At 33.7% G+C, this 27,986-nt stretch overlaps 1 protein-coding gene across 2 annotated transcripts; it reads right to left on the bottom strand.

Annotated features, from left to right (window-relative positions):
- Positions 1-219: 219 nt before the first annotated feature.
- LOC140436805 (CD151 antigen-like) lies at positions 220-27,892 on the bottom strand. Of its 2 annotated transcripts, none has more exons than XM_072525910.1 (6): positions 27,779-27,892; positions 24,984-25,086; positions 9,605-9,796; positions 6,695-6,868; positions 2,059-2,211; positions 220-1,435 (listed from the first exon to the last, which is right to left on the bottom strand). In XM_072525910.1, the coding sequence occupies exons 2-6, from the start codon at positions 25,050-25,052 to the stop codon at positions 1,223-1,225; spliced, it is 801 nt and encodes a 266-aa protein (XP_072382011.1). In that variant the 5' UTR covers positions 25,053-25,086; positions 27,779-27,892; the 3' UTR covers positions 220-1,222. The 2 variants fall into 2 exon arrangements, with proteins under 2 accessions (XP_072382011.1, XP_072382010.1); XM_072525909.1 differs by having other exon boundaries at positions 27,708-27,789.
- Positions 27,893-27,986: the final 94 nt, after the last annotated feature.

Below are 27,986 nucleotides of genomic sequence, written 5' to 3' on the forward strand. Positions count from 1 at the left end.
TAACGGAACAGGTGTTTCGTTACTAATATTATAACATCATCAATACTATTTATTAGTCCTTACTATTTGAGATTTTTTCTTCATCATGGTCCACTCGAGCCAATGAATTTCCTTAACTAATGTCCTTTTTGTATCCTCAAATAAAACAGTAGATAGTATATAAGGAAAACAAAACTATTTTGTCTATGTCTTTTATAAACGTAGAGCATAGGAGCTAGAAAACTCTTTTAAAAAGTGTATGTTCCATTTTCTGTCGTTTTATTTGATTTGAAATAGCCAGATCAAACTTTTTAAAAACGCGTAGCTTCTTAAGTGACGATTGCTCGGTATAGAAATAAGAAACAGTTTTGGTAAAGTGCTAGATATATTCAACAGTTTTGTACGCGGTTGGAGCGTGGACGTTAAAAGTTAGCAGCCTGAATATACGTTGAAATGTGAGTACATTAAATAATATTGCGAATACCTTGGACTTGTTGCGAATAGCCAACTTGGAAGTTTTGTGTAGAAAAAGCAGGGAAGGTGAGCTGATCGAAATAATTGAAAAGCGAAAAACTGCATTTCTTGGCCATGTAATGAGACAGAATAGATATCACTTCCTTTAACTCGTGGACGTAGACTATACTCCTAGCTTAAGAACATATGAGATTGAACAAGCATTAGGTTCAAACGATTGGCTGAGTAAGGCCCAGAAAAATTTACCATAATTATTGCCGATCTTCGATGGGAGAAGGCACTCGAAGAAGATGAAGGTTTTAAAGGCAATGAAAGCTCTCCAAAAATATGTTGAATTATAGTCATGGATGTCAATTGGTTAGACCTAATAAAACAATTACTTCTAAAAATATATGAAAAGAAACAATTTTTGATGAATATACAATACAGATAGACAAAAATACTATCATTGTTTTTTCTATGATAAATAAACTCGTTAAACTATTATTACAAAAAATATATACAAAAGCTTGACGATTCCTAAATTGGATAGGTACGGTTTTTTAAACTTATAAAAATCATAAAAATCAAAAATTAAAAATTTAAAAAGTTAATGATGAAGTAGGATTTTTCAAATGTTGACTGCTATGTCTATTACACGTCCTTTTATATTTACTCAGTTTTTTAGCACTCGTCGTAAATTTGTTAAAATATATATTTTTAAAGCTGTCGTGCTAGAGGCTATAACAAGAGTACAAAATCAATGTAATATGTGACTGAACTATAAATTTCAGAAATGAAGTTGTCGATCGTCTGGAAGTAGCGCCTCCGTACCTCCATTTTTGGTACTGTAATCCCTATCGTGTTTTCCAGATTCCACTTTTATGAACAAAATTATTCCCAGAATAATGCCGATAGCGTGAAAGGCACTAATTCCAAGTGCGGCTATAAATATTATCCAGAAATTTGTTTTAATTTTTTCTGCAACGTAGCTGATACATCCCTAAAAATAAAAATATACTTAACTATACGTAATATTACTTAAAAATATAACTAACAGTTAACTTCAAGCACCAGCAAGAAGCGCTATAATATGATTAGGTAGTAGTGATTACATTAAAAATTAAAAATCAAAGGTTTGGGTTGTTTACGGCTTAAAAATTGAAATTTGTTAGAGAGAAGATACTTTAAGACCTGTATAAAATGTTGAAGCAGATAGGGAAAGAATTGATGAGGCACCTAAGTGTGAATCACCAGTAATAATATCCATTCACGGAAATAAATACAGGCAATTATTATAAAAGATTCTTAAACTCTTATACAAAAATTCTTATACAAAGCCTCTGCGAAAGTTATATTTGGCAGCAACAAGTATATGGAGAACATTATTGTCCCGACAGTACTACTGAAAAGTAATTCAGCAAGTTTTTTTATTCCTTTTAATAAAATTGTGCAAAAATAAAAACCAAACGCTAAACCGAAAAGTAAAATATCGAGGCTGTTTGAAGTTGCAGCGCCAGTGCGATATACTAATACTTTTTAGTTATTATTAATTTTTCCGTCGATTGTTTTAGTTTCTAATAAATTTGATATAAACTATATGGTGAAATAATTTAAGATATTTACCTCTTCATGAATATTTGAAGGATGATCTCTGTATCCACAATGTTCAGATACAGTTTTACAGCAGGAATCGGGAACTCTGTTTAAAACAGCTCCATTTTTGATCCATTCATTTTGCCGCCAGTCTATATAACTAACAGCTCCACAACAATGCAGCTAAAACAAAGTTTAATTAAATTAATAGTTAATACTAAAATGGCGAAAAGTATAATACAACAGACTGAAAAGGTTCTGAAACTATTTCCTTGTGGCATGTTTGAGTTACATTTCTTATTTATTCATATGCGACCAAGCCACAATTGATTGAAATAAAAATTACATTTTATAATTGTTTGACGTTTCAATATGCAACCAAAGTTTACAAAAAATAAACCCACACCAACAGATATTTAAATTACCAATCAAACCACAATGTAAGTATCGATATACGTTGTCATTTATTAGTTGTAAGCCCTTACAAATTATAATACACTTCAAATGAAAGATCTGGTGAGTTTTGAGAAGAACTAAAAATAGTATGTGAAACGTTAGAACATTACACCAAGAAGAAATAATCAATTTTTTATGAACAGGGTTTATATAACTATAACAATTCAGCAAATAATAAGCCTAATCCGAGCACCTATTCAACTTTGCCATATATGAAAAGTTTATGTGAATGATCTAAATATTTTTTTTCAAACATAATATAGAAAAAGCACGTAAAGGATATAACGTTACCAATAAATATTTTAGCAAATTTAAGAGGAAAACTGTTCTATTGAAAAAAAACACCATAGTCTATAAAATTCCATGTATATATAGGAGTCAAGGAGTTTATATTGGTCAAACAAAGCACTTACATTCTAGATTAAATTCACATAAATATGATAAAACGAATACGAGTGCACACTTACTAAACATGAAAAACATTACTATTTCAAGTTTGAACAAACAAAAATTAGAACAAAAGTAGAACAAAACACAAAAAATAGAAATATATTAATAAATTCAGATCAAAACGTACCAAAACGCTATTAATGACAAAAAAGATGTGAATTTATTAAATCAAATTTACTTTTATATTTTGTAACCGACCCTATATTAAATACCACAAAAATATCAAACAAATTACCCTCCAATAGACCGCTGATAAAGTAATTCCATTCGATTTGATTTGATTCCAATTGATTCTATCCGGTTCAATTCCAATCAATTCCGTTCGATACGATTCGATTTGATTCAATTCGATCCCAATCGATTCGATACGATTCCAATCGATTCTCTTCGATTTCATTCCATATCCTATCGATTCGATTCGATTCGATTTTAATCGTTTCGATTCTATTTGATTTGATTCCAGTCGATTCAATTCTATTCCATTCAATTCGATTCTAATCGAATCAATCCGAGTAGATTCCAATCGATTTGATTCGATTCGATTATATTGAGTTTGATTCGATTCAATTTCAATGGATTTGATTTCATTTTAATTCAATTCCAATCGATTTGATAAAATTCAATTCGATTCCAATCGATTAGATCTGATTCTAATTAATTCGATTTGGTTTTATTTTATTTTTATTTTAATTTTATTTTAATTTTATTTTAATTTTATTTTAATTTTATTTTAATTTTATTTTAATTTTATTTTAATTTTATTTTAATTTTATTTTAATTTTATTTTAATTTTATTTTAATTTTATTTTAATTTTATTTTAATTTTATTTTAATGTAATTTTAATTTTATTTTAACTTTACTTTAATTTTATTTAAATTTAATTTAAATTTTATTTAAATTTTATTTTAATTTCATTTTAATTTTATAGTATTAGCAATCGGTCTAAAGGAAATTAAACTCTATTTGTTTTATGTCTCAATATTTCGTCACGATTTTGTGACTTCTTCAGGAGACAACTGTAATTTTTCCAAAACTGACGAATGTGCAGAGGGGGCGTTTTTCCTCTAATTTTTCCGAAACATTTCACCCGTCTGACAGGAAAATCGGAAAACAAGTTCCTTCAAACAATATAGTCTGATGATAAATATAGGTCATTCAACGCGTCGACGACTCGAACATGTCTTCTTCAGGAGGAAACTGTAAATTTATTAAAATAATTATTGGATGTAAACAAAAAAATATTTCAATACTTACAACTAAAATAGTAACAATTTAAATTTTGCTAACATATTTGTTTGATTTTAATTTATTTAGGAGTTATGGTAACCGCAATACATTATATTTTATAGAGTGAAGTCTTATATTCATTAATTTTTAGTGAATAAGTTGAAGTAAACAATTATTACGACAGTATTATGGATATTGTAGGGTGAAAAGATAAGATTAATATTAGAGGAGTGAGGAAGAATTAAGAACATGTTAAATTGATCTATAAAATGGAATTGATGGTACGTAGTCGGTTATTGTAATACTGATATTGAAAAATGGAATAAAATTATAGGTAGAGTTACTTAAAGATTAAGTGAGGATTGTTTGTAAAGGTTAAGATCTGTCATATCATATATTGTTTAGAATGTTGCAGTAAATTACACAAATGGTTGGTGTCAGTATTGTAATTGATAGATTCAAGAGTTTTGTTAATGTGTACCATTTCAAGGAAAAGCCGATTTTTATACTTATCAACTGTTCTAAGATTTTTACATTACTAAAGACAAATTTATGTCCTATCCTTAAGTGGTGGTCCACTAAGACAGAAGAGTTTTTTTTCTTAAGTTACAGTCACTTTTGTGTTGAATGACACGTTGACTGAGCCAGTGTTGACTTTGACCAATATAACAACTTTGACATTGAGTGCAAGTTATTCGGTAAATTATGTTACTCATTAGTGAATTTGGAGATTTACCTTTTATTTTTGAGAATAACCTTGAATTTAGAAGTGGATTATATTAAATTAATTTATTGTTCGGAAAAGTGGGACAATTTGATCTGTTAAATTTTGTATGTAAGGTATTTTTTTGTATGTACCTGGTTGTGTATTATATATATATATATATATATATATATATATATATATATATATATATATATATATTTAGGGATTCTACAGTATTCCGTTAAACCGTTTCCATCTCTCTCTGTTGTTCCATTCCCCATCGTTTAGGCCTCTCTACTTCGTTCCTACAGGATTTTCGGGGACTTCCTCTTTTCCTCCTTCCTATGGGGCTCCATTCGGTTATTCTCTTTATCCATCTGCTGTCGCTAGTTCTTCTTACATGTCCATACCTTTTTAGTCTTTTTTGTTCTATATATGTTAGTATGTCTGTTTCTATTGATGTTCTTTGCTTTATTTCGTCATTACTTCTCCTATCCATTCTTGTTACTCTGCAGCATTTTCGCAGGCATTCCATCTCTGATGCTACTATCTTACTGCTGTTTTTCTTGTTTATGATCCAATTTTCAGCCCCATATGTCATAATACTTCGCACTAATGTTTTATAAATCTGCGTTTTTGTCTTCATATTTAGGTGTCTAGTCCACCATACTGAGCTAAGTTGTCGGATTGCTGTTCTTGTTTGTCCTAATCTTTGTGTAATTTCTTCCTCTGTTGTTGCCTTTTTCGTGATTATAAACCCCAGGTATTTGAATTAATCCTTTCCTTTGATTGTTACGTTGTCATCAATCTGTAGATCTTCTATGTCTTCTTCATTTGTAGATATGTACTCTGTTTTCGCGAGGTTAATATCTAGGCCAGCCTTGGTATATTCTTCTTGTAGTTTCTTCATCATGTAGTTGAGGTCGTCTTGGTCTTGTGCAATCACTACTTGATCGTCTGCAAAGCTTAACGTATATAGGTATTCGTTCCGTACCGGTACTCCCATGCCTTCACATTTTCTTTTCCATGTAGTCAAGGCTTTCTCTAAGTATATTTTGAATAGGGTTGGAGATGTGGAACAACCCTGCAGGAGCCCTTTTGTTGTGGTGAAGTCTCCTATGATTCTTGTTCCCATTTTAATGGACACTTTATTTTCTTTATACAGAGCTTTTGTAGCTTCTATGAGTTCCGTCTGTATTTCTAATTTGTACATTGCCTCCCATAGTTCAGACCTTGGTACAGAGTGATACGCCTTTCTCAGGTCCACAAATGCCAAGTGTATATCTCTATTTTTTGCTTTTTTCTTTTCCAACAGTTGTTCCAGTGTGTATATGTGGTCTATGCATGATCTTCCTGCCGAGAAGCCTGCCTGATCCTCACCGATTTTGCCTTTTATTGCTTGCTCTATCTTTTTTCTCAGTATCTTCCCATATAATCTTACTATTAATGATATTTGATGATATTACGCTTATTCCTCTGTAGTTTTCGCATCCTTTTGTATCTCCTTTCTTAAATATAGATGTCATATATGCCTCCGTCCATTCCTTTGGGAGCTGTTCTCTATTTATTTATTTATTTATTTATTTATTAGGAAAAACGACCCAAAAACAAAAAAAAAGTTGCAGAGAGAAACCGCGTAAGACTCAACCTAATGAAGCAATACCCAAAATTTGGAGAAAGTATCTATTATAATCTTTTTTGTCGACGAGGACTCTAACTATTAAATGATATGTTCTGTCTTAGTCAGGAAAATAAAACAGATCTATTTACATATAAATACAGTCAGCTTAAGTACAAATATTTTATAAAGGCAAATTTTATCTTACCTTTTCCTGAATATAATCGATGGATATCGTTTTACTATCGTCGACTTGGTAAGTACTTATTATCGTTTTGTTAAAATTAAGGTTTAAATCTTCTTCGATATTATCCTGGAAGATGAAGGCTAGCACACCAATTAAAATTTCGAATAAAAATAGTACTAATAAGAGAATAATATACTGAAAAAGAAAGAAAATAAAATTAATATACGGATAAAATTAGCATAACAAAATTATAATCATAAATGAGTAATGAGTAGATGAAACCAACCAGATTTTTGCTTTAATCTGTGCCTTCTATAAATTTACAAGGCAAAACAGACGATGCTAAAAGATGTAATAGAGATATAGAGGATCTAAAGGTTGTATCCTACAACATATCTCCTAATCTAAGCAAAAATCTTTGGCGAATTGGTTTCTTGTACTCATAAAGAGTATACCGAAATAAAAGAAAGGACTTTCTTCGGAAATCTTCGGATTTCTACTTTCGAGATTTATTTTCAGATGTCGCTATAGTATCCAAATCGAAGCCATTTTATTGTTTTTTTTTTTGACGGACAATATTTGTTTTCACGTTTAGGGCTTCCGTACCAGTCGCTCTGATGATTCCTGCTAGGATGAAATATGTATAAACGAATATACAGAGGCACTATATGTGAAATCAAATCTGATCTGTCGTTTCTTTCAGTGAGTGGTAAGTTTATGACTCAGTATGTGACTCAAATACACACAATACTACGTATTAAGTGACTCACATATATCGATAAGAATTAACGCCATAGTTCCTAAAGTTGTTATTACATATTGTAGTATTGTTTTATATGTGATGGGTCAAATGACCCATTAAAAATTTGTAGACTATTTTTCTACTGTAGGTACTAATCAACGTTGTATTACTTTTATGACAAATGACAACCGTTTCAGAAGAGTAAATAAAAGAGCATATTGTTGGTCATGTAACACAAACTTAAATGAAGCAGTGATTCATGCACAGAAACTTTGTGTTATGTTTATTTTCAAAATTGAAATGTAGTTTTGATACAGCGACCAAAAAATATGTCGAAAGTTATATGAACGTTAAAATATCTTGGAGTTGTATTATAAACATGCACTATTATTTTAACAATACCAAATAAAAATAGGATGAGTAAGAATAGAACTAAAATAGATTTGTTGTTAGCCTCGTTATGTACAATAAACGATAGAATATTTCTATTATTATATAATATGATAGGTATTAGTACATACACTTCATATTAATGCTTACCCGATAAAGAATCTTGTGTTGATTTTATGTAATATAAAGGGACTGTACAAAAAAATACTATACTCCAATCGTCAGAGACGAAAATGCCACTCAACCTCTAAAAATCATACGAACAAGCTGAATTTTGCTAAGAATGTTAATTTTTGGACACCAAAAAAGATGGAAAAAGTTTACCACTTTTACCCCTAGGAGGGAGGGTTAAATCGCAAAAAAAACGATTTACCAAAAATTCATACATCGTAGAAAAAATGTTTTATATAAAAAAATTTGAAACATTTGAGATAGTTTGAAACAAAAATATTTATTAGCACTTTTTGTGTAGAATGAACCGTTCTCTAACAAACAACGCTTGAAGCGACTGTCGATTTTGAATGTCAGTTACTTACGCGCGCGAAATCAATGTTCAATGAAATCTGTATAAGCTCAACGGTAAAAATTCGATATCTTTTGATTCATGTGTTCTATTGACAAAAATCAGCTTTCGTATGCAATTTTTGTATTTAGCCGCAAGTAAACTTTGATTTTATATAGGTGTTGAATAAATAAACGTGGCACGATTTTTACCATTTTTTATGATTTTCATGAGATCAACAATATTTCCCTTTTATTGACTGACCATTATAAAGTTTCAATTGCTAGAGTCTAACCTTCAAAACCATGGAATTTTAGTTTTGAGTTTTGGTAACAAATGTAAGGCATTTGTTGCCAAAACAAATCTAAAACGTTTGATACTTTTTTTTCAATTAAACTAGTACGTTTTTCAAAAGAAGCAAACTTCTGCTACAAAATACACACAAAAACCGTCTTCTTGGAGGCATTTCCCGTGACATGCGATCGTTTGAAATGTAAAACATTAAATTCTGCGTTTTTATTTATATTTCAAATGCCATCTTTATTGCCACAATTTAGAATTAAAATTTCATGTCATAGGTTAAAGATGACCTCTAAAAATGGAAATTTTGCTACGACTCGTCAATGAAAGTGATCAATTTTATTGATCTCACGAAAATCGTAAAAATAGCAAAAAATGCTCCACGTTTCTTTATTTAACACCTTTATAAAAACTGAGTTTATTCGCAGCAAAATACAAAAACTGCATACGAAAGCTGCACTCTTTACCTTTAAAACTCATCTTGATTTTTGTCGATAGGACCCTTGGATCAAAAGATATCGATTTTATTTTACACAAAAAGTGCTTATAAACATTTGTGTTTAAAATTATTGGAGAGATTGGTAAATCGATTTTTTTGCGGTTTTACCCCCTACCAGGGCAGTTTTAGGAAGAAGTTCGGGGGTAAAAGTGGAAAACTTTTTTGCATCTTTTTTGTGGTCCCAAAATTAATATTCGCGGCAAAATTCAGTTTGTTCGTATGATTTTTAGGGGTTAACTCTCTGACGACCGTACTACTAACTAATTTTAAATATGTTTTGTAACCTTATGCTCAAACTTGATCACTCTATAAATCCCTTCACTAGATATATACATAGGTATAATTGGTAATGAATGAGCTAAATATTATTATTTCACGAAGGTACTTTTTGAACAGTGTAGGTATACTCCACGATTTTTAATGGTTAGCCATACGTATTCGTTTAACAAAAAAGAAAATACGTACGATTAGTTTTTTGATGTGTAAAACAATACTTACTAAAAATAATAATTTGGTCCAACGTTTTGGTATCGCACAGCATCCCAAAAGGAATACTAAAATGACTAGACAACCCGTAGCTAGAAATAAATAAAATGCCGTTGAGTACATGTGACTATCCAGGACTCGTAAGAAATGGAACGTAATCATAAACTTCCATGCTGCCAACGCACAAATCGCTAATCCAGTGAACTAAAACAGATGTATAAAAAAATTTAATAGGAACTAATGATAAGCATTTTCTGAATTAAGAAAAATTTCAAGATGAATGAATTAATACTAAAAACATAGACTATACTTTAAATTAAAAAAAAACCGGGTGTGGCAGTCCAGTGGGACTACCCGTAGAAGTTATACTTCTATACACGCGTTCGCCGTTACAAATTTATATGGGAGTCAATCTGCACAATCATTACATATGTAAAGCTATAGGTAAGAGAGAGCAGAAAGAGAAACAGAATTAGGTATATGGTGCATCGTTTGCTGTATATAAACAACATTTGACCTGTAATAGGAGTATAGTAAATGAAGGATTGAATCAATATTTTGATGAAAATGTATATTTTTATTTTCATATATGTATGAAAGTAGTTGAATGCAAAACATTTTTTTTAGACATACTCTGCAGTAAAATTCATTGTTTATTTTGTTATTAATATTTATTAATATAAAAATACAATACAATACACTCCAACATAATTCAATATAATAATAAAATACAAATTAAAATACAATATTCATAAGTATTTAAAAATGACAATATACATAACTTACTTACGCATATGTTTAATTTACCATGATAATAATAATAAAATAATAATAATAATAATAATAATAATAATAATAATATTAAGCCCAACAACAAGAAGAACCACAAATGAGCCAAACAACAACAAGAGCTCCACCCGCTGAAGGTGCTGCGCTGGAACATCAGCCGGCGCTCACTCAAGCGGGACGACCGAGGCAGCGCATGAAATGGACTGTGTCCATAAACGAAAATATTTTGCGCTTTTATTATAAGGTGACAAACCTCGGTCAAGAAACGATCGGCTATCGACAACAACTGTATACCGAATTTTGCAGGGAATACCCAGAAATTCAAGTATCTGAACAAAGAGTAGCAGACCAATACCGGGTAATTTTAAGAAACAATCTTATCCCAGAGACTAGACGCGACATTATCAGAAGCGAAATTGAACAGGAGATCCATAACCAAGAGCAAGTTGCAGACCAAGTCCCTAATGAAGTCCCCAACGAGCAGGTTCCTGAGCTTCTCGTACAAGAAACTCAACCTAATAATACACAGCAGGACAATAACGAGTTGCACGATAGTCTGGTAAACGAGATGGCACGCGCTGTACAAGAGTTTAGTGGAACAAACCCACTTAGCAGACCACCGCTACCAAAAATAAACTCTTCTAAGAAACTAGGAGCGCTGTTACAAATTGTGAATACTGAAGTCCTACCCAATTATATCACAGAAGCCCACACATTAGAATATTTACATATGCTGATTTACTGTGCAGCAACAGCAATTGCTAATGTTATGGGCATTAAGATCAGAACACGACGGGGTACCAACATCGGAAGGACTGGTAACAGAATAGCACCCTGGGAAAAACGACTGCTGGGGAAGATTGAATTACTGCGTAGGGACATTGGACAAATAACAGAATACATAAGAGGAGTAAGAAGTAGAAAAATCATCAAAAGAGCTGAAGAAATATTGTTTAACACTCTAAGACACTCACGACATGATCCAGAAAACAACACACCTCAACAATGCCTGGACACATTAAAACAAAAACTATCTGTTTACTCAGGCCGCCTGAGGAGGTACAAGGTTAGTAACCACCGGAAATGCGACAACATACTTTTTGAGCAAGCAGAGAAGGCTTTCTATAGGAAACTTAATTCCACTGTAGAAAATGCAAATAATAAATCCTACCCAAGCCAAGAAGAAATTCATGAGTTTTGGGGAAACCAACTTTCGACGCCAGCTACTCATAATAACAATGCTGGATGGATTGAACAAACGACGAACAACTGTCAACACTACAGTAATATTCCTTATGAACCTTTCACCACTGAAGAAGTCTCGAACATTATCAAAGAGCTTCATAACTGGAAATCTCCTGGACCAGACGGAGTTCAAAACTTCTGGCTAAAGAAGTTTTGGAGTGTTCATGAGCTTTTAACAGTATTTATTAATAATATTATTTCTAATTCACAGGAAATACCATCATTTCTTACTCAGGGAACCACTTATCTAATACCGAAGGATCAAAGTAATACCCAAGATCCAGCAAAGTACCGCCCAATTACTTGTCTTCCAACTTTGTACAAATTGGTCACATCCTGTGTGGCCCGGCGTATCTACCAACATTGTGCTCTGAACAATATCATAGAGCCTCAACAGAAAGGATGCGCTAAGGGCTCCATGGGCTGCAAAGAACAACTTATTATCGACTCAGTCATTTCTAACCAGGCATACACCAAAAAAAGAAACCTTTTTACTGCCTTCATTGACTACAAGAAGGCTTTTGATTCAGTGCCGCATAAATGGCTTATAGATATATTGAAAATATATAAAGTCGATGATAATCTCGTGACCTTTTTGAAGAATATCATGGCAGAGTGGAAGACTAAAATTCACCTTCAAATACCGGGTGAAATTAATATCGAAACTGAAAATATCCCTATTAACCGGGGGCTTTTCCAGGGGGACGTTGAGTCCACTTTGGTTCTGCCTAGCAATGAACCCACTATCTCAGCTGCTGAACTCTACTAACTCAGGTTTTAGCATCAAAAATAACAACACTGTTGTAGCGAAGCTTAATCATCTGTTGTATATGGATGATTTAAAATTAATGGCTTCCACTCGAAACCACCTAGATGAGATGCTAAAAACTGTAGAAAATCTCTAATGATATTAGTATGAATTTTGGACTAGACAAGTGCCGTATACTAAATATAGTCAGAGGAAAGATTCAGCCCGGAGGTTTCGATATGCAAGATGGCCAAAACATCGAGGCAATGGGTGAAAATGATATGTACAAATATCTCGGAGTAAAACAAGCGCGGAAAATTGACCATAAACAAATGAAAACTGAACTAACTTCGGAGTTCGTACGAAGAGTAAGACAACTAAATCGGTCATATCTTAATAGTAAAAATTTGTTTAAGGCATTAAATACGTACGCCTGTTCCGCGCTGAGCTACTCATTTGGTATTATAAAGTGGTCAAAAACAGATATAGAGGGTCTTCAGCGGAAAGTAAGAACACTTCTCACAAAGGCGCAAAAACATCACCCACGCAGTGCAGTAGAGAGAACAACATTACCGCGGTATCAAGGGGGAAGAGGACTTATGGATATAGGTGAGCAATTGGATAAACAAATTGCTAATTTAAGAACTTATTTTCAGGTACAGGCTGAGACATCTACTTTACATCGAGCAATTTGCGCAGTAGATGATACGACGCCGCTTAAACTGAGGGAACAAGAAATGCGCATAAACCACCTGACTAAACAAGACAAAATGCGCACCTGGATGAGTAAACCTCTGCATGGGCGACATCTCAATGAGATCAGCCAAGAATATGTCGACAATACAGCGTCGAACTATTGGTTGACATCAGGAAAGATGTTTCCCGAGACTGAGGGTTTCCTACTTGCCATTCAGGATCAGGTTATTCCAACTAAAAATTACCTGAAATATATTGTTAAAGATCCTCAAGTCCAAAATGACAAATGCCGATATGGATGCCAAGCCCAAGAAACCATCCAACATCTTACCGGTGGCTGCCAGGCATTTGTCGGTACTGATTATAAAGAACGCCATGACTCAGTAGGAAAGATTATCCCCCAAGAACTAGCTGACAAACTGGGACTTCTCCAAACCGACCATCTTCCTTATTATCAATACGTCCCTGATAGAATGCTTGAAAATGACAACTACAAGCTATACTGGGACCGCACTGTGCTTACAGACCAACCAGTGGCCCATAATAGACGCGATCTTATACTAGTTAATAAAATTACTAGGCAAACAACACTTATTGATGTGGCGATACCCAACACCAATAATTTACGTGTTAAATACAACGAAAAGATCGCCAAGTACAGAGATCTAGAAATACAAATCAGGAGACAATGGAGAATGGAAAGTACCCAGACGATACCCATTATTCTTTCTACCACTGGAGTCATCCCGAAGAGCCTCCTAGAAAACATAAAAAAGCTGGGTCTAAACGAACATCTATATAAGATTATGCAGAAAGCTGTGTTACTTTCGACGTCCAGATGCGTACGAAAATTTTTGGGAGATACACCGACATACCAAGTCACCTAGGACTCGATAACATGGAAAGAGTCCCACCAGAGCTCAATCCTTTTGATACCGTAGGTATCTGGGATGAGTGAATTTTCCCCTTAGAGGGAGTGTGAGCCGTATGGCTAAATCTGAATAATATTAATAAATATTACCACAAAAAAATAAACTCTTGTAAGAAACTAGGTGCGCTGTTACAAATTATGGACACTGAAGTCCTACCCAATTATATCGTGGAAGCCCATACATTAGAATATTTGCATATGCTGATTTATTGTGCAGCAAAAGCAATTGCTAATATTATGGGCATTAAGATCAGAACACGACGGGGAACTAATATCGGAAGGACTGAAAACAGAATTGCACCCTGGGAAAAAAGACTGCTAAGTAAAATTGAATTATTGCGCAAGGATATTGGACAAATTACAGAATACATCCGAGGAGTAAGAAGTCGAAAAGTAATTAAAAGAACTGAAGAAATAATTCTGAACACTCCAAGACACTCACAACATGATCCAGAAAACAACACAGCTTAATACTGCCTAGACACATTAAAACAAAAACTCTCCGTTTATTCAGGTCGCCTAAGGAGATACAAAGTAAGTAACAACCGTAAATGCGACAATATACTTTTTGAGAATGCAGAGAAGGCTTTCTATAGAAAACTGAATTCCACCGTAGAAAATGTAAATAAATCCTACCCAAGCCAAGAAGAAATTCATGAGTTTTGGGGAAACCAACTTTCGACGCCAGCTACTCATAACAAAAATCCTGGATGGATTGAAGACATGACGAACAACTGTCAACACTACAGGAATATTCCTTATGAGCCTTTCACCACTGAAGAAGTCTCGAACATTATCAAAGAGCTTCATATCTGGAAATCTCCTGGACCAGACGGAGTTCAAAACTTCTGGCTAAAGAAGTTTTGGAGTGTTCATGACCTTTTAACAGTATTGATTAATAATATTATTTCTAATTCACAGGAAATACCATCATTTCTTACTCAGGGAACTACTTATCTAATACCGAAGGATCAAAATAACACCCAAGATCCAGCCAAGTACCGCCCAATTACTTGTCTTCCAACTTTGTACAAATTGGTCACATCCTGTGTGGTCCGGCGTATCTACCAACAGTGTGCTCTGAACAATATCATAGAGCCTCAAAAGAAAGGATGCGCTAAGGGCTCCATGGGCTACAAAGAACAACTTATCATCGACTCAGTCATTTCTAACCAGGCATACACCAAAAAAAAAAAGAAACCTTTTTACTGCCTTCATTGACTACAAGAATGCTTTTGATTCAGTACCGCATGAATGGCTTATAGATATATTAAAAATATATAAAGTCGATGATAATGTCTTGACCTTTTTGAAGCATATAATGGCAGAGTGGAAGACTAAAAATCACCTTCAAATAGCTGGTGAAACCAATATCGAAACTGAAGATATCCCTATTAACCGGGGTCTTTTCCAGGGAGACTCGTTAAGTCCACTTTGGTTCTGCCTAGCGACGAACTCACTATCTCAGCTGCTGAACTCCACTGACTCAAGATTTAGCATCAAAAATAACAACACTGTTGTGGCGAAGCTTAATCATCTGTTGTATATGGATGATTTAAAATTAATGGCTTCCACTCGAAACCACTTAAATCAGATGCTAAAAACTGTAGAAACTTTCTATAATGATATTAGTATGCATTTTGGACTAGACAAGTGCCGTATAGTAAATATAGTCAGAGGAAACGTTCAGCCCGGAGGTTTCGATATGCATGATGACCAAAACATCGAGGCAATGGGTGAAAATGATATGTACAAATATCTCGGAGTACAGCAAGCGCGAAAAATTGACCATAAACTAATGAAAACCGAACTAACTTCCGAGTTCGTACGAAGAGTAAGACAGCTAAATCGGTCATATCTTAATAGTAAAAATTTGTTTAAGGCATTAAATACATACGCCTGTTCCGGACTGAGCTACTCGTTTGGTATTATAAAGTGGTCAAAAACGGATATAGAGAGTCTTCAGCGGAAAGTAAGAACACTTCTCACAAAGGCGCAAAAACACCATCCACGCAGTGCAGTAGAGAGAACAACATTACCGCGATATCAAGGGGGAAGAGGACTTATGGACATAGGTGGGCAATTGGATAAACAGGTTGTTAATTTAAGAACTTATTTTCAGGTGCATGCTGAGACATCTACCTTACATCGAACAATTTGCGCAGTAGATCACACAACGCCGCTAAAACTGAGGGAACAACAAATGCGTATAAACCATCTGACTAAGCAAGAAAAAATGCGCACCTGGATGAGTAAACCTCTGCATGGGCGACATCTCAATGAGATCAGCCAAGAATATGTCGACAATACAGCGTCGAACTACTGGTTGACATCAGGAAAGATGTTTCCCGAGACTGAGGGTTTCCTACTTGCCATTCAGGATCAGGTTATACCAACTAAAAATTACCTGAAATATATTGTTAAAAATCCTCAAGTCCAAAATGACAAATGCCGATATGGATGCCAAGCCCAAGAAACTATCCAACATCATACCGGGGGCTGCCAGGCGTTTGTCGGAACTGATTATAAAGAACGCCATGACTCAGTAGGAAAGATTATCCACCAAGAACTAGCTGACAAACTGGGACTTCTCCAAACCGACCATCTTCCTTATTATCAATATGTCCCTGACAAAATGCTTAAAAATGACAACTACAAGCTATACTGGGACCGCACTGTGCTCATAGACCAACAAGTGGCACATAATAGACCAGATTTCATACTAGTTAATAAACTTACCAGGCAAACAACACTTATTGATGTGGCGATGCCTAACATCAATAATTTTCGTGTTAAATACAACGAAAAAGTCGCCAAGTATAGAGATCTAGAAATACAAATCAGGAGACAATGGAGAATGGAAAGTACCCAGACAGTACCTATTATTCTATCTACTACTGGTGTTATTCCCAAAAACCTCCTAGCGACCATAAAACAGCTGGGTCTAAATGAACATCTTTATAAGGGGATGCAGAAAGCTGTACTCCTCGCGACGTCCAGGTGTGTACGAAAATTTTTGGGAGATACTCCAGCAAACCAAGTCTCCTAGGGCTCGATAACACGGAAAGAGTCCCACCAGAGCTCAATCCTTTTGATACCGTAGGTATCTGAGATGAGTGAATTTTCCCCTTAGAGGAAGTGTGAGCCGTATGGCTAAATCTGGATTAATAAATATTAAATATATTTACAAAAGGAACATTTTTATTCTCGAGAGAGAAAGAAAGAGAAAATATATCTTCTGTTTCTCTCTTACCTATATCTTACATATGTAATGATTTTACCGATTCACTCCCGTACAAATTTCCAACATCAAACGCGCGTATAGAAGTATAACTTCAAAAAATGTTTGTGGAAGATAAAAATAAAAAACCAACAACTCGGATTATGTTGTAAATTTTCATTTTATTCTAAAATTTCGCATTTTTGCGTATATTACATATATAAGATTAACATGGGGTTTTTAAATATTTCAAAAATAAAAAAGAAATTCGTATTGGGATTCGAACTCACATATACCAGCGTATGAACAAAACACGCAAAAAAATTGCTAATTAGACATAACAGTAATGTATTTCAAAATTGACAGTTCTCGATCATACATTCTCGAGAGAGAAAGAGAGAGAAAATATATCTTCTCTCTCTCTCTCTCTCTTACCTATATCTTACATATGTAATGATTTTGCCCATTCACTCCCGTACAAATTTCCACCGTCTAACGCGCTTATAGAAGTATAACCTCAAAAACAGATTGTGTTTTTAATTTATTCTGTAGCTTGTCATTAAAAATTATTTTCTAAATATTGGCTTAGTACGAATCTATTCACTGTATTTCCGGTGGTCACATTTTTGTTGTCACTTTGGTTAGTCCATTGCAATGTTACACTTTTATGCCTTTTTTTGCCTTAGCGTGCATTTCTTAGAGGACGCAATTTAATGTTTTTGATGTGTTGAGAGGGTAAGTATAAGCTTAAGTTCAAGTTTGTGGGGTCGCCACCTTTGTCCCCCGTCGCCATATTGGAAAAAGGGGGAATGGGTTTTAATGCTGCATGTGGTAAACTAGCCACCTTACAAAAATTCAAAAATTCTTAATAGACATTTGTAGAAAATTAAATTGTCTACAACTTTATTTCAATGACTTTTAAAGGTAAAATGGAAAATTAAAAAGTTATAAACAAAAATAACTAAAAATTTTGGAACAAATTTTCTTTTGCGCCTTAAAACAACATAAAATAACACCAGAGCAATATCATAGAGGTTTTTTTACAGGATAATTTTCAATACAAATTTGTTTAATTTCATTGGTTAACATTAACATAACAAGGTATGCAAAAGGTTTTCGCGCTGTATCTCTTAAAGTAGCAACCCCACAGCAAATTTTATTAAAAATTATTTGTATCAAATTAAATTGTCTGCAAACTTAATTGTGTTACTGTTTTTGGTAAAATAGAAAATAAAGAAGTATTATTTCTCAATGAGAAAGCTGAGCCATCTTTGCCCACTGTCATTGACGAATGTTTTTTCGTCTCTTTATATGGTGGAAATAAAAATCATTCACTTACAGCATGAGATACAAACGATTCGCCAAGACAGTGACCAAAATTACATTTAACTTATCATCGCTTCCGCCAACACAAGATGCAGCTCATTTTTACAGTGTTAGAGTTTATCAACAGGAAACAGTGCTGAAGACTGTAGCTGGAAAAGGCAAAAATGTGGAACCAACCAAAACTTTCAAAAATTACAACACCCCCGACCTTCTGAAATTAATTTTCTGCAGACACAAGGGAAACTGTGAAATTATGTGTGGTTGCCGAAAAGTATGCCTCAAATGCCCTACAGTGTGATTTATCATGGTGACATCATGGAAATATTAAAATTAATCGAAAAATTTGATAATGAATTACCCACAATGACGACAATTCTAACTTCCGTTCTTTCGCAAACATTCACCTTAGATACTAAATTAGATCCTGAACCGCAGCCTAGATCGTCAAAGAAAATGAAAAAACAATAGCTGAAAAACAACTTTTTAAATATATAATTATGCTCAATATTATATCGCCTGGAAATTTTCAGTGAATTAGGCCTAATGAGGATACCACTTAAAAAAAACGGTCGATAATAAACTAATAATATTATAGGAATGTTAACAAAATAATAAATTATATGAATAAAAAATATATAATAAAAAACTAAGCCTAATGGTTAGTTTTTATCGTATTCTTGTGGGTGGGTATTCAAGAACTCGGTCAACTTGTAACCGGAGCGCTGTAAAAATTTCTAGAGAAATTAATAAAAGTAAACACATTTGTAGTGAAAATTTCTCTATGAAAAATCCTCTATAATATTCCTATATTATCCTCTATACCATTTGTTTATAACTTTTTTTATGTTAAATTTTACTATAAAAAGTAATAAAAATAAAGTTGTAGAAAATTTTATTTACTACAAATCATGTTTTTTTTTTTAATCTTTAGGGTTGCTAATTTACGAGATACTGCGCGAAAACAATTTGCACTCCTTTTTACAAAATGACGCCTGGGGGACAATGGTGGCGACTCTACAAACTTTAACTTAAGCTTACACTAACCGCCCCAATACATCAAAAAAATAAAATGGCGTCCTTAAAAAATCTGAATTTAACTTTTCAATGGACTAGGTGATGCTTTTCTTATTCCATTTTTTTTTACCAAACTAAGTTTATGACAAATATGGTCCCCAATAACTATTTAACTATTCAAAACAACGTGGCAGAAGTGGTCGAGAAATATACGTATTTGGGTCACGAAATAAGAATCAGCAGGGATAACCATATATATATTTAGGGATTCTACAGTATTCACTGCCTTCCCTCGCTCAACCGTTTCCATCTCTCTCTGTTGTTCCATTCTCCATCGTTTAGTCCTCTCTTACTCATGGCGTCGTCTACTTCGTAGACGTAGGGATAACCAAACATGCGAAATCCAAAGACGAGTCATGACTTACGGAGCGGAAACTATGATTCTAACCAAGACTACAGCTTCGAAAGTGAGAGTGGCGCAGAGACGAATGGAACGATCTATGCTGGGAGTGACGTTGCGGCACCGAATAAGAAACGAAGATCTGCGAAGAAGGACGAGTATTGCTAATGTTGTGGAACGCATAGCGGAACTTTAATAGAATTGGGCAGGCCATGTAGCGAGAATGCATGACTCGTTGGCCAAGAGCAGACAAACGTAGTAGAGGAAGACCACCTAGACGTTGGGCTGATGACATCAGGCGTATTACCAAAAATTGGCAACAAAGAGCACAAAATCGCAAAGAATGGAGGAGTTTAAAGTAGGCCTATATCCAGCAGTGGACGCGATAAATGAAGGCTGGATGATGATGATGATAACAACTCATATCAGGTATTAGATAATCAAAGGTCTGCACACATAGCTCGAAAATGGCATCCAGGGTTTTGTGTTAATAGCTTAGATGAAACGTGCGGCGATCTCGAAGACCATTTTTAAGATTCGGGTCCCGTTGGTATCAATATTCGCTGATTCTCTTATAATATCGTCATCTAAATACTACAACGAGGCTGAAATATAAAACATTTAAGAAAAACAAATTCAAGAAAAGTTTTTTGCAAAGTTAAAATTCTTTTTCTTATTTGGTACGAACATGTATATAAAATCACAGACCATCGCCTACCGAAGGTAATATTAGATTAGCTGCCACCTGAGCGTAAAAAAACAAGGAAGACCAAAACCAATATGGCTTAATGGAGTCCAAAAGTCAATGTCAGAGAGAGATCTACGACGAGGAGACTGGGCCGATAGACCGGAATGAAGATTGGGAACAGGAAGTAATTTTTCGACAGCCCTTAACTGTCCACTGCTGAACGTAAGCCCCCCTTGGAGTTTCCAATTTAATTTGTCCTCTGCTACCTGGTGCCATTGTCTTTCTGCCTTTTTTTCACATTGTATAGCTATGTTTTTGGAGGTGCACACACACTTCTCTTATGTACTCTAGGTATCCACTGTACGATGCGTTAAGTCAACCTGACATCATCTTGTCTGGCAACATGTCCTACCCAAGACCACTTTCAATGCAGTGGCACGTTGTATTACCTCCTATACCTTTGTTCTTCTACATAGTTCTTTATTGTGGACACGATATTTTAAAGTTATTTCCAGCATGACTCGTTCCACTGCGTGCTGTACTACTCTCATTTTATTTGCGTCTTTCATGGTCAACGTAATTGTCTCTAGACCGTATCACTGGAAGTACCGTATGTTATCATTCATAAAAAAATGTACTTTATAAAAAATATTGATTTTACTTGAATTTGTAGTCCTGAAAAGATACAAATATACGACTTCTTCAAGAATCACCTTCGTGGTCTTAATCATCACCTTTTTTGTTTGAATCTTCCTTATTGTCGTATGGTAGACTAGCGTAAAATTTTACACCAGAAGGGTATTAAATTGAACCGTCCGTTTGGTTAAATTAAAATTCTGAAAATGACTCTTTCAACTCAATAATCTTTTCACGTAATGATTTAATTTCAGAAAACTAGAACAATAGTAATTAGTAAATAACCATGGAAATTGAAACTTAAAGTAGATGGAGTTAGCATTAAATAAGTAATCAAAAAAAAGTAGCAGGATCAGCAGGATGCCTTGATAATACTATATGGCGTACCCGATACAATAAGTGGTGGACAAATTTAAATATAGTTATAAGTTCGAATTGTTACTAATTCCCTTTATCCGATTCTTCTCGACCGACGAAGATAAATTAAAATGTTGAAGTCGTGGAGTAAAATATAGTTTTATTGACAGATACTGAATTGTTACACTATAGTTGTTGTTGAGGTAAATATTTATAATAGGCTGCGTCCCAAATTAGTCCCGAATCTATATTTATAACCTCACTAAAATGCTACGATTCATCAAATAAGTGTATTGCCCTCTGCATAGAACAAAAACCTTTGACTTTTGAAAGCTGGCAAATATAATTACAACCTAGGAAATGAATGCAGGCATTTTCTCAATAAATATTAGGCAATCGTTTGCAGGAAGTTGATTAAACTGTAATTAAGCTACCAATCAATATGTTTCATAAATCATAACTGTACACGGTGGCACTATACAAATTCAGGAAATTAAAATTAATGTGAGATTACAAAATAATGGATTAATTTGTTGAACATATTGACTACCTACTCTATAAGAACCAGACGACCAATAGAAAATATCTAAATACATAAAATATAAAATAATATTAATAGTTTAAAATAATCACAACACTTTATAACATCATAATACTAATTTACTCGGTTTTTGAATTATTATCTCACCCGAGTAGTGCTACCGCTCTCTCAACCGCTCTGCCTCAAATAGTGTATTTGGCAATTCACATCCCCGAATGTCTATATTATGTCTGGGAATGTTGATCTGTTTTATTATTGGCCTCTGCTAGCTCTTTAATGAGGCTGACGGGAGTCTCTAAGTAACTTCTAGTCCATTACTGGACGTAATGTTATGTTCCGGGTCTGAGCAACGCATTTTGGTGACAGCTTTATAAAACTCGTTTGATTTATTATATGTTTAGATCGAGAACCATCGCAGATTATAGCTAAATTTATAGCGTATGGTGGAATGACTAGCCAGAGGTTCGGTGTGCTAATTTTCAACCAACTGACTTCTTTTATCAAGTACTCTACTATATTGCAGGTGGTGTTGGGAGTTCTATCATATAATTCATTTAAGATACAGTTCGGCTGGGTATCCATATTAATAAGTGACATAGGTGAACATGCCAACTCTCCTTTGTTTAATTCTATACACCTTTCTTTATCTTCATATGTCACTTCAAAATAGTGTAAATTATTATAATCTACTGGAAGATTACTTCTTCTGGAAGAAACTGTGTAGAATTCAACATAATTGGCTCTATTTCTCCGAGTTTTTTAATATCTATGAAGTGTCCATGATTGTAATGAAGGCTTAATATTTTTTCGTATGTGTTCGTATATTCTCCTGCATATTCCATTGCACGGTCATAGGCTGCTTCCACTCAGTCGTATGTACTCTTTTTCTAATATGTCAGCTCTATATGAGCTGAATGTCCATTTATTCTGTCTTCTGTAGAATTAATCGAAGCTATAGTTTGTAACATCATCTTCGTCTGATGTTTTGAATTTTTTATTATTTCCTTCTGATTTTCGTCCAAGTAATCGATGTCTCTATATACTTCATCATTTACTCCAAATAATAATATGAGGACTGTTTCTAGAAGTCCCCTTTTCGGCCTTCTTTTAACTTCCAGATCCAATGCTCTACTTATTATTTTTGCCCGTTCTTGTTCATCTTTAAGCCGACTTGATAGTGATATCCCTCGATCTATATATACATCGCTAAGACGCTCTGAATACAATCCGGGAGATGGGGCATAAATCTTGTACAAGTCTCCGTTTGACGGTTTCAAAAATACTAAAAATAGTATACAAAACATAAATTTTTTCCACATACTACGTGTTCTACTTGTCTTTCGTGAGGTGGGCTCTTACTATTGGTATCAACTTCTGTATAGGACGAGTAGTTACTTTTCCGTTCGCCTTTTGAACTGTTATGACTATTGTCAAACCTTCGGCTCCGGGATGTGTTTCGATTATCTTCGCTAGTGGCCATTTCCCCGGCGAAGTATCGTCCTCCTTTATTATCACCACTTCTTCTTTTTCTAGGTGACGGGTTTTTGCCACTTATATCGCTGTTGTAGATTTGACAAGTAGTCATGTCTCCAACTGTTTCAAAAATCTCTTTTTACCTTTTCTAACTGCCTCCATATTTGTGGCATATTCGTATATGTGCTCAACTCGTCCTCCCTATTTTGTGAAATTAGTTCTCTCCCAATTAGGAAGTGTCCTGGGCTTATTATTGTTCTGTTCTCTAAATCTTCCGCATCAACGCATATAGGTCGAGAGTTCATGTATGCCTTTAGTTAAACTAGCACTGTGCTTAGCTCTTCATACTCATCACATTTGAAAGCTAGCAAATATAATTTAAACCGAGGAAATGATTGCAGGCATTTCCTCAATAAATATTAGGCAATAGTTTGCAGCGTTACACGTTTCTTATCCAGATAGTGCTAGAAGTTATTTGGCTAGACCAACGCACTTCCTTGGTTGCTATGTGATATGTAGATTCTTCTTCTCTTTTTACGATCCTCTTCCAAGTTGAACAAACTGTAATTAAGTTACTAATCGATATGTTTCGCAATTATACACGATGGAACTATACAAATTCAGGAAATTAATATTAATGTGAGATTACAAATTAATGGACTAATTTGTGATTGAACACTGGAGATGAAATCAAGAATCTATAAGGCCACTATAAGACCAATAATGATGTACGCATCAGAAAAAAGGCCCGACATATCAAAAACACAGAGAGTGCGAAACAGCAGCAATGAGAATACTTAGAAGAATAAAAAAGTGGCGGTAAAATAGCATGAGACACATCACCAAATCTTGTAAAACAAGCAAAATTGCTTGTATACAGAAAGAAGAAGAATTTTTTCTTGTCCATTTTATCCCTGACAGTATTTTTGAGCCCTGTGTAAAAAGGCGTGATTTAGAGAACAGTAAATAATGTTTTTACAACTAAGCAATTTTTTTTTAGGTAAATTACACCTTATCGACTTCATACTACATCTGATCATTGTCATTCCTAAATACCAACATTTTTTTCACACCCCCTATAAAAACAGACAATAGCATATAACCTAAAAAATTTTATGATGAACTATAGACAATAACACACTTTGTTTTGTTACCAACATAACTTATAAGTCATAGTTTTGTATACGTCGCGGGAATAACTCATTTGAAAATTCTACATCAACAAAATTGAATATCGTATATATATATTATCTAATAATACTTGGTATAATTGTGACAATGTAGTACCACTATTAAAAATATGTACGTATATATTAAAATAACTCACCAAAAATATTATCTGGAAAATGTAAAGAAAAGTTTTCGTCAGCGTCACGGTACAGCATCTTGACGCCATTGCATTTATCGATCTATGTGAGTATACATCGGATCTGAAAAATAAGCTAAAAATAATTTCAAAGTATAGTGTAAACAAAAAAGAAAATTATTTTTAGTGCTATGTAATGTATGAAAAATATTAGATATATTAGAATTATGCACTATGTTTTTGGCAACGAAAGTATGTGGGACGAGCTCAATTTTTATAGCTATGTCATCATTTGTATTGAACTAATTTTGGTAAAAAATGGATAACAAAAAGTAGTAAAAATAAATAATTTTTTTAAAAATATTTTAAAAAGAATCTCTTATGCATCATCTCGTGGTTAGTAAATATTATTTATTTACTAACATTGTGTAAGGATTTCTCATTTTCCATTAGTTCCAAATAGTCCAGGGGGATATGTTTTGAATTTCAGATTTTCCATAGGAGTCCACTTTTGGCTGAAATCATTTCAGGATGTACCTTATCTCAATAATCACCGTAAACGTATACCATCATCTCTTTTATCGAGACAATTTGGCCTTTTTTGAATTTCTATGGTTCTCGGATACTTCTTGGTTTATAGAAGCGGATGGAGGCTATGGTTCTGAAGTTTTCAAAATCAATTTTGTGACCTATATGAAAATGGTGTTGACCTATAGCTGAAATTGAATCAGAATTGCGAACAGAAATAAAATGTTCATAAATCCTATTTTGGATCCTACGATATGTTTGGCCTATATAGAATTGGGGGCAGCCTGCACAAGGAATTTCATAAACTGCTTGTTGTTCATTTGGAACGTTATCTTTGAGTGATCGGACAAGAGATGAAAGCTTTTATTGGGGGTAAATATTGTCTTAATTCCTCTTGATTTAAGGATTTTGTCAGTGACACCATTGATGTAAGAAAGAAAAGTTTTGTGAGATTGGGTAAGAGATTGATGTCTGTCTGTGCTCCTATTGTTGTAATTTGCGCGGTAACCGTTTTGGATGAGGGCTTGATAACTAGAGAGAAGAGAGCTATTGATCTGGAGACAAGGGTATTAATGACTGAATTAACTTGTGAAGGTGGATGATGAAAGTTGGCATGCAAGTAACGATTGGTATGGGTGGAGTTTCTATAAACAGAGTGATGAAAACCTTGGGATTGGTTTTTCTTTATGATAACGTCGAGAAACCGTAGGGATGGATCAGTTTCCACTTCCATCGTGAACTGGAGACTAAGATCAATACCATTCAGATGGGTTTAAAAAGACACCAAAGCATCACTGCTATGGGGCCAAATGACGAATGTATCGTCAACATATCGTAGCCAACATGTGGGTTTGAGCATTGATGTGGATAGTGCTCGGGTCTCAAAGTCTTCCATAAAGATATTGACAATTACTGGAAATAGTGGGGAGCCCATTGGGGCACCATTTATTTGTCTGTAGAATTGATTTTGGAAAATGAAATAAGTGTTGGATATACAATGTTTAATGAGATATAAGTAGTCTTGCTGGATATTGTATTTAGTTTTCAGAATGTTTAGAGTTTCTTCTATAGGAATGTTTGTAAAGAGTGAAACTATATCGAAACTTACTAGAATATCTGAAGGTGAGATAGATTATTGTTTAAGAAGTTCGATGAAATGAAAATAATTTTTGACGAAAGATGAAGCATTTTTGGCGAAAGGTTGTAGAGTTTTGGCCAATGGTTGTGTAGCGCAGTTTTATGCACTGACAATATGACAAAGAGGAATATCGGGTTTGTGAATTTTCGAGGAAGGCCATATATTTAAGGTGTTCTGAAATACTTTTCACGAAGAATTAGAGATTGTTTTATGTCTGGAGTCTGAAGTATTAATGAGTTTTGAGAGTTTATTTATATAGACTAAACATGATTTATCCCTTATATTTCTTTGTGTACTGGAAATGTCCTATGAGATAAACAAAAAAAAAGGAAATTAAGAGTTGAACCAAATGCGTTTTTCTGAAAATCGAATTTTTGTAATTTTCCGCAACTTATCACGAAAAATTTTTGTTTTCAAAACTTTCAAGTGGCATGAAGGAAACAATCACAGATACTGACCAATTAACATTCAATATTTAGGTGATAATTAACTCCTTTATGGCACCAGTAGCCCTTATGCAAGAATTTTTTAAAAATATAATTAATACTCCTCTATCCGTTTAAAAAATGGCATGACAGCAAAAAATTTAGAAAAGAAGATTTTATTTATTAAAGCAAATTCAACTTTCTCGCAAATGTCTCCGGGAAATCCCACAATTTTCACATATTTTATTATCATTGATTTCATCTTCCAATACTCTCAAAGGCATAAGTGCTAAGATCGTGGATGAACTTTGTCGGAAATCCGACGGTCTAATTGTGGGGTAATATTAAATACCAATCGTATGCGTCCCTATTTTTTTCTGACATGCTTCCAAGTTGACATCATGTAATCAAATGAAGTTTACAAAAAAAAAATTGTTTAACAGACGCAAAAATACTAAAAATGTCATTTTATAGTCTTCTAATTTAAAATGTATATTATGTATGAATTGCCATAATAAAACTAAATTAATTAAATTAAATTATAATAATAATTTTATCTGTACGTGTAATTATTCAAAAATTTGTATTTTTAAAACGATAAATACGAAAGAAATTAGTTTTACGACAATATATTGAATATAACTTAAATGTAACCTTTTATTCAGAATTCACTACACGATTCACAACAACAACATAAAAATTAAAACTGTTTTTTAAACACTTACCAAATTAATGTAATGAAACCTACTACATATTCATACTAGCTTGACGTTATCTTATCTTTATCAGCTTATGTATAGACATTAAATTCCGCAATTTCAATATTTAGTTTTTGAGCACCTCGCAGGTTGTGTAACTACAAAATAATTTAAAGAATGCTAGTTGAATTTGCGAATAAGTATTATGTCTTCTTTTTTTGCCTTACACTAAAAG

This window comes from Diabrotica undecimpunctata, chromosome 3 (assembly GCF_040954645.1).
Source record: "Diabrotica undecimpunctata isolate CICGRU chromosome 3, icDiaUnde3, whole genome shotgun sequence".
In the NCBI taxonomy this organism is placed as follows: domain Eukaryota; kingdom Metazoa; phylum Arthropoda; class Insecta; order Coleoptera; family Chrysomelidae; genus Diabrotica; species Diabrotica undecimpunctata.

What these genes read in the sequence shown, in the direction of transcription:
- LOC140436805 (XM_072525910.1), bottom strand. Translation starts at nt 25,052, where the DNA reads ATGGCGTCAAGATGCTGTACCGTGACGCTGACGAAAACTTTTCTTTAC. An exon ending in TTTTCCAGATAATATTTTTG is followed by an intron (nt 9,797 to 24,983) that starts GTGAGTTATTTT and finishes CATCTGTTTTAG; the next exon opens with TTCACTGGATTAGCGATTTG. An exon ending in GGACCAAATTATTATTTTTA is followed by an intron (nt 6,869 to 9,604) that starts GTAAGTATTGTT and finishes TTTCTTTTTCAG; the next exon opens with TATATTATTCTCTTATTAGT.